Consider the following 7,934-nt stretch of genomic DNA (forward strand, 5'->3'; position numbering starts at 1 on the left):
TTCAATATCACACAAGTGGCTCTTACATCCACAGTGAAAGAAAAAAGAGGTAGCTGAGAAAGCTCCACGGGGCTTCTGGGCCAGAAGGCATAAAGCCCAGCCCTCGCAGGTGTGGCCATGGTGAGAAGAGCGGAGAAGCCCACCCACCCAGGCCCCAGAGAGGCAGAGGCATGTCTGGGCCCCCGCAGCCACCACACCAGGGACTTTCTCTTGAGTCCCTGTTCACTCAGCAGGGTCGTCCCGCAAGACGGTGAGGAAGCGCTCACCTCCCTCGCAGAGCAGGCTGTGTGCACCTCGACACAGAGCCAGCCAGGACGGCCCCTGCGGCTCCTGGGCGCTCAGCAGGGGCAGGAGTTCAGCCATCAGCACCTGGGGGGAGTGCAGGGCCAAGGTGTCAGGAGCCCTGTCCTGCAGCTAGCACGGGGCTTCCACACTCCAGCCTTCCCTGCAGGCTCCACATACCCACCCCACCCACAGACAGGCCTGGAGCTCGCCAGTCCCCTCCCCAGCCCTCCTGTGGTGAGGCTGGCCACCACATCTCCAGGTCCTCAGCACTGGCTCTGCGGGGGCCCAGTGGTGCACCCCCACCGCTGCCCTGTACCTTTTCCAGGTGGATCTGCTGGTCCAGCATGGCCACTCGCAGCCTCAGGGCTGCCAGGGTCTGCAGCTCCAAGGTGCTGGAGTAGAGGAGGAGCTGGGGGCTCCAGGAGGGATCCGAGGCCTGGGGGGGCTGCCCCACAACACAGGGTCCTGGTGGCTGTTCTGTTGCGGCTACGATAACGGGAGGTGCATGGTTTCCTGGGGTGACAGCTGTGCCAAATCCCAGCTTTATTCACAGGCTGGCACCTGGTTCTTCAGGCACTTTCTACCAACTTGCCTTGCCATTTTTGTTTTGTTGTTTTAATTTTTTTGTGTGTGTGGTACTGGGGATGGAACCCAGGGGCATTCTTCCTCTGAGCTACACCCCCAGCCTATTATTTTCTTTATTTTAAAGCAGGGTCTCACTGAGTTGCAAAGGGCCTCACTAAGTAGCCGAGGCTGTCTGCGATCCTTCTGTCTCAACCTCCCAAATACTGGGATCACAAGCGTGCACCACCACGCCTGGCCTTTGTTTTTTGACACATGATAGATCTTTACTCAAGATCTGTCTCAGCAACTTAGGGAGACCTTTCAAACTAAAAACAGGACTTGAGATGTAGCTTGAGGGCATAATGCCCCAGGGTCCAATCTTCAGTACCAAAAAATAAAATAGAGTTGGGAATATAGAGATGTCCCTGTGCTCAATCCCTAGACAGACAGACAGACAGACAGACAGACAGACACACACACACACACACAATCTCCAAGAGTCACCACCTCCCACTACCTCTGATTCTGATTGGCTGCTCTTTCAGCAACTGGGTAAATAAGCAAACTGCTGAGTGGCGAGGTTGTTTGCTGGGGTGAGGGTTGCTGAAGAATTGCGGAGGGCTAGCTGGTCCCACAGGACAACTAACTGGTGAGAACCTGGCACACCCTGTGGTGTGGTGCGGAGGATTTCCTGCCTCGGGTCCTGGTCATCCTTCCTTAGGAACAGGCACAGGAAGTTAAACTTCCCTGCCCCTGGTTTTGACCCCCGCCCAGGTGGCGGCTACCGCTCACCTGCACGCAGCGCCTGCAGCCTGTGGAGACACTGCCCGACGGTGGTCTGCAGCCCCTCCAGGGTGAGCAGGCTGCGGTACTCTTGGATCCAATCAGCTGGAACTACACAACAGTCGGGGAGGCAGGCCGGGTTCACGACGGCCCTGAAACCCTCCCTGCAACCCGTCCTCCGCACCCCTCGGGGTCACCGGCCAGGGCTCACTCACCCGCGGAGAGCTCCTCCCGCATGCGCAGTCTCAGCAGCAGGCAGGCTCTGCGGAGGCGCCGGGCCTCCGCCTCTAGGTCCAAGGCGCTGAGTCTCGGCTGGGGCAAGCCTGGCTGGACCAGGGTCAGGAAAACATCCCGGCATCCAGGCCCCGCCCTCCCACCCACCAGGCCCCGCCCTCCCACCCACCACGGAGGAGGGTCTGCCAGGAGGCCCCAGCCATCTTTGCAGGTTTGGAGCCAGGAGCACCCCCCACACACTCCTGTAAGTCAAACATGGATACAGCCATCTGCATTTTCTGGAGAAAGTGGTTTTTGGCGGCACTGGTGGCACCTGTGGGGTCACTGGTCTGGGCAGAGTTGAGCTGGGCCCACAGGCTGGGACAAGCACAAGGGCACCCGGGAACCAAAGAAGGATGTGGTTACTGAACCCTGCTGGAGGAGGGTGGGAGGCAGGCAAGGGGGGTGGGCTGGGTGCCTGTCTCTGCTGAGTGCCAGTGAGGGCCTCTGGAGGGCACTGGCCTGGACGAGGGCAGAGCTGACCTGCTCTAGCAGTGCTAAGCAAGAACTTAAGGGGCAAAGAGCGCCGGCGCTGGCAACCGGCTGGTAAGAGGCTGGGTGCAGAGGCACCTGAAAGGGGCTACCTGGACTCACCCTCCCAAGCCCTCGGTGGAGCCAGACTGCCCCTGCTGCCTCCGCTTTCGCCTGGCAGGGCGAAGTCAGACTGGGGCCCGGAGCTTCCGAATATCACGATCAAGGCTCGTAGCTATGGAATGGCTGAGCCAGGGCCCCAATTTTCACTGAACCCCAGGGGACTACAGTAGTCCTAGTTGGACAGACTCAGGTGCAGTGACCCTGCCCACCACCAGAGAGCAGAGGGACCTGCTGGAAAGTCTCTCCCACACAGCCCGAGCTGCAGATGGTTTCCTGGTCCTTTTCTGGCCCTCCCCCACCTTACCGGGAGTTCTGGGAAGCAGCCTTCCTGAAGGCCACAGGCAGCTGCAGCAGGGTCCTGTTGGAGAAGCCAGGGCTCAGAGTGGCCTCAGCTTACTCTGGAGCAGCCAGTCCTGCTCCCTGATCAGCACCACTGGGGTGAGACCTCTCACCCCTCCCTCGCCAGCCCGATTCTTTTTTGTGGTACTGGGGACTGAACCCAGGAGTGTTCTACCTCTGAGCTACATCCCCCAGCCCTGTTGAACTTTTTTATTTTTGTAATAGGGTCTCACTAAATTGTTGAGGGCCTTGCTAAGTCGATGAGGCTGGCCTTGAACCTGTGATTCTGTCTCAGCCTCTCAAGTCCTGGGACTATAGGTGCATGCCACCACACCTCGGCTCCAGCCCACACCAGGACCCCCAAATGCAGTCCAGTGCCTGCCCTCTTGAATCCCAAGCCCCAGACTCCTGATGCTGGCTAGGTGTGAGCAGGTAGAGATGGCCACTTCTCAGTGAGGGTCTGGGAAACCTAGACCTACCCCTTCTCCTTGAGTGTGAAGGTTTCTGTGCCCTGAGGAACAGCTGACGGGGCTTTCTGTTGCTCCCTGAGGCCTGGTCCACGGGTGACATCTTGGGTTCCTGTCCTCACAGGAGCCCCATCTCCCACTGACAGAAGCTGGCGGTCGGGGTGGTCCTTCTTAGGCACTGGCGCTGTGGTCTGGTGGAGACCCCTGGTGAGTCTTGTCCTGGAGGCCGACCTGCCAGCTCTGCTTGAGGCCTGGGGTGGGGCTGGGGCCGTGGTGCCAGGAGAGGCAGCAATAGGCCCAGACTTCACGCGGGGGGTCCTGTCTCTTTCTCTGGTCTTACAGACGCCTTTCCGCACCCGTAAGGCCTTCTCCAGCGCCTGGGTGACAAGTTCCAGCTCCTTGAGGTCTCGGGGGCTTGGTGTGCAAGCTGCGAAAGCCGAGAATCATGCAGAGGTTCCTCCCACTGTCCCAGGTGCCAGGCACAGGCCAGTGACTGCACCTGGACAAGGTGGGTGGGTGGTCGAGGTTTACCTGAAGAGAGGTCCTCTTTGTTAGTTTCTGACCCCGGGGGTAGCTCCGGCGCCGGGATCCCGGCGGGTTCCCTGAAAGACAGGGCGGCTGTGGCCCTAAGAGACCCCACCCCGCAGCAGCCCCCGTCTCGGAGCCCGCTGGCAAGGGGAGTGGCAGTGACACCCGCCTCTCAGAAGCGGGCGGCGGCCCGGCTACCTAGCCCCGGGGCCCTGCTCGATTCCGAGGCGGAGGGAGGGCTGGCCGGGAGGTCCCGCGTCCGCGTACCAGGCCCGCAGCAGCCGCCGGGAGACGCGGAGCCTCTGTTCCAGCCGCCGCTGCCGCTCTGCGCAAGAGTCCAGGGCGCCCTGAAGCGCGGCCGCCAGCCTAGGAGGACGCACGGACGGCTCAGCACCCCGCCGGCCAGCGGCCCCGCCACCCCCGCGGGCACCCACCGGCGCGCGCTGTCGGCGGGCAGCATCGCCGGTCTCCGCTTCCCCGCGTTTGCCGCCGCCGCCGCCCCGCCCCTTCCGGGAAGGGCCCCGCCCCTTCCGGCTCCCCACCCAATCCCTGTGCCCGGAGGGCCCCCCCCCCCCCCGTGTCCACTTGGGACTCCGGCTCACTGCTGGACTCCAGGAGCGGGCCAGAGCCCGGCTGACTCCCAGGCGCCGGGGTGGAGAAACTGGGCGGATGGAGGCGCTGTTCCCAGGGTACCTGTGACCAGTTAATTTTCTTTCTTGTGGTACTGAGGATTTAGCCCAGGGGCATCATCCTATCTCTGGGCTACACCCCCAGTCCTTTTTTAAAAAATTATTTTGAAACAGGGTCACACTGAGTTGCAAAGGGCCTAAGTAGGGGAGGCTGGCCGCGACCCACGGTCCTTCTGTCTCAGCCTCCCGAATGCTGGGATTACACCCTTACGGCAGGCACTCTGGAGCAGGGACAGGGTGTCTTGCCGACCTCGGACCACCCACACGTCGGGCACACAGACGTGATGAAAATGACAAGTGCCCTCTAACCAGCAGCTCTTGTCTCAGCCTCCCATGTTCACTGTGCCTGGCACAGAATGACTTGCGTTAGGATCAGGGACAGGACGCCGAAGCGCGCACTTTTGGAGGTGGGCGAGTGAGGTAATGACGTCCAGGAAGGTGTCAGGTACCTGGACGTGTGTGTGTGTGTGAAGCCCACGAGGCCCAACGCATGGTGCACATGGAACAAATGGGCCTGGACGTGTGTGTGTGTGTGTGTGTGTGTGTGTGTGTGTGTGAAGCCCACGAGGCCCAACGCATGGTGCACATGGAACAAATGGGCCTGGACGTGTGTGTGTGTGTGTGTGTGTGTGTGTGAAGCCCACGAGGCCCAACGCATGGTGCACATGGAACAAATGGGCCTGGACGTGTGTGTGTGTGTGTGTGTGTGTGTGAAGCCCACGAGGCCCAACGCATGGTGCACATGGAACAAATGGGCCTGGCAAGATGCCCCAGGCTGGGGCGGGCTGCACATGGATAGGCAGAGATGAGTAATGGATACAGAAGGAGAAATTTGAGCCCAGAAAAGGGCCCCAGGGGAAAGAGGAGGCAGTCCCCTAGGAAGAGGCCGTGGGCCATCACTGTAGCCTAGGCCTGTGTGTGTGTGTGTGTGTGTGGGGGGGGTTGTAAGGGACGCCTGGGCACAAATGCTGCTGGGAGGATCTGAGGGAAGAAGGACCCAGTGGAGTTGGAGACCACAGGAATAAGTGGACTCCAATCCTAGGGGCCAAGGACTCTCCAGCGGTAGTTGGAGGGAGGGCAAGCACAGAGGAGGGGTTTAATTATGGGCCCAGGAGAGGGGAGCCCAGCGTGCCAGCAAGAGGGGCCGTGCTTGGGAAGGACTGCAGGCATCGGCCTCCGGTCACTGTCTGTGAAGTAGGAGGGCAGGGGAAGGGCTTCAGTTGGAAGGCACCAGGCAACTCCAGCTTTGGGAGGAGGGAGACCCCCACACCACAGTCCCAGGCGCCCCCTGGAGCTGGGAGAAGGCAGAGAACTCAGTCCATCCAGAGATGGGATTTTGATCAGGGAGACCGGAGACGAGGGGCGAGGCAGTCAAGGGATGCGTATCACTCCTGTGCCGCTACCCTCGTCACATTTAATCCTCACAACACCCCTGTGAGGTAGGTATTATTGCCCCATCTTACAGATGAGGAAACTGAGGCTCACACATGCTCAGGGACACAGAGGGCAGGTCTACAATTTCAACTCCTGGGTTCTCCTCACCCCAACCATGGTGGTCAGAGTTCTCTTACAGTAGCAAGACAGCTACCACGGGGCATCATCACGCGCATGCACACAAGTGTGTGCATACACACGTGCGCGCACACACACACACACACACACAAGCACACACAGCAAAGCAACCATTGAGCCAATATCCCCTTTCCCTGTGCTTCTGGTTCAAGAGCATTTAGGGGCACTGGCCAAGTGGTTCTTACACTTGAGAGGAAACCAGTGTGTTCTGACAAGGTCCGCGGCCACAGCCCAGGGTCTGCTGCGTGAGAATCACAGGCAGACTAGGTTAAGTACTCTACCACCAAGTACCCGATACCCCCCAGGCCTGTCACTTTCTTTTTTCTTTTGGTGGTACTGGGGGTGGAATCCAGGGGCTTTTCTACCTCTGGGCTATACTCCCAGACCTATTTTCCATTTTATTTGGAAACAGGGTCTAAGTTGCTGAGAGCCTCACTCAGTAGCTGAGGCTGGATTCGAACCTGCGCGATCCTCCGTCTCAGCCTCCCAAGCACAGGGATTACAAGCGTGCGCCACCACGCCCAGCATAGGCCTGTCACTTTCAAAAAACCAGGAAACCAAGTCTCGGTGGCCAGCATGAAGGGACAGGTGACACCCCTTCTTCCCACGGAATGGAAGCAGATGTGCAGTTATGGTCAGCCAGGGGAGGAATAACTCCTATTTTTCCTCGCTGACCTCCCTGGAAAAATCCTTTTTGCATGAAGAGTGCCAGGACCGCACCAAGGGGACAGTGTCACATTTTCTTTTTTTCCATTTCAGCCTAATAATTTGTTTCCTTATTTAATATTTTTATTTCTATTTATTTACTCATTTATTTTGCTGGTACTGGGGATTGAACCCAAAGGCACTCTATCTCAGAGATACACCTCAAGCCCTTTTTAGTGTCTGTTTGTTTGTTTTTGGCACTGGGGATTGAACCCAGGGACATTCTACCTCTGAGCTGCATCCCCGGCCTGATTTTATTTCTTATGTGGAAACAGAGTCTCAATGAGTTGTGGAGGGCCTCACGAGGTTGCCGAGGCTGGCTTTGAACCTGTGATCCTCCTGCCTCAGCCTTCCAAGTACTGGGATTACAGGCATGCATCACCATGCCTGGCAATGCCCTTTACTTAGGATTTCCCTTCTAAAGCAGGGTGTGCATGGTGGCACACACTTACTTGTAAGTCCAGTACTTGGGAGGCTGACACAGGAGGACTGCAGGTGGGAGAACAGCCTCAGCAGCAGGGACACTCCCTCAACTTAGTTTCAGAATGACAGTAAAACTGGGTTGGGGATGTAGTTCAGAGGAACAGTGTCCCGGGATTCAATCCCCAGGACCACACGTACACACAAAAACTTTTGCTCACGTTGGAAGATGACAGATTTAGAAATAGACAGGAAAAGAATGGTCCAGAATTCAGTGCAGAGAAGCGTTCACATGGAGAGCCTGGAGACACAAAGCACTCTGGGAGCAGGGACGCATTTCCTGAAATGAAGTGAAAGTGCTGGAGGGAGAGGGCCCGGGCTCCAGGGCCCACGCCTGGCAGTCTCGCTGCAGTCTGCACGGATGTGTGGGGACACAGGTCCCCTCACCTCGGCCCACTGCCCAGAAGGAAATGGACGCTGTGCAGCCAAGGTAGGTGAGGAGACGGTGCTCTCAGAGCTCTGACCTCGCAGCTGGGCACCAAAGGAGACAGAGGCCCGCGGGCTTGAGCTGCCCGGGCCACATGCTTTCTGAATATGAACTGTTGGCTCCTGGCATGAGGCTCAGTGGGGGCTGGGAAGAAAAGGACACACACAGGCTTCAGAGGCAGCAGAACACAGGAGGTACAGAGGAAGGCCTCACACTGGCACGATTACT

At 58.6% G+C, this 7,934-nt stretch overlaps 1 protein-coding gene across 1 annotated transcript; it reads right to left on the reverse strand.

The window, feature by feature from the left end:
- Nucleotides 1-222: 222 nt before the first annotated feature.
- TEDC2 (tubulin epsilon and delta complex 2) lies at nucleotides 223-4,293 on the reverse strand (the record flags this gene model as incomplete). Its single annotated transcript, XM_080703995.1, has 10 exons — nucleotides 223-369; nucleotides 602-771; nucleotides 1,642-1,743; nucleotides 1,848-1,959; nucleotides 2,130-2,223; nucleotides 2,804-2,857; nucleotides 3,318-3,732; nucleotides 3,837-3,907; nucleotides 4,101-4,199; nucleotides 4,268-4,293. The coding sequence occupies 10 exons, from the start codon at nucleotides 4,291-4,293 to the stop codon at nucleotides 223-225; spliced, it is 1,290 nt and encodes a 429-aa protein (XP_080560121.1).
- Nucleotides 4,294-7,934: the final 3,641 nt, after the last annotated feature.

This window comes from Muscardinus avellanarius, assembly GCF_963383645.1.
Source record: "Muscardinus avellanarius genome assembly, chromosome: 10".
Lineage (NCBI taxonomy): Eukaryota > Metazoa > Chordata > Mammalia > Rodentia > Gliridae > Muscardinus > Muscardinus avellanarius.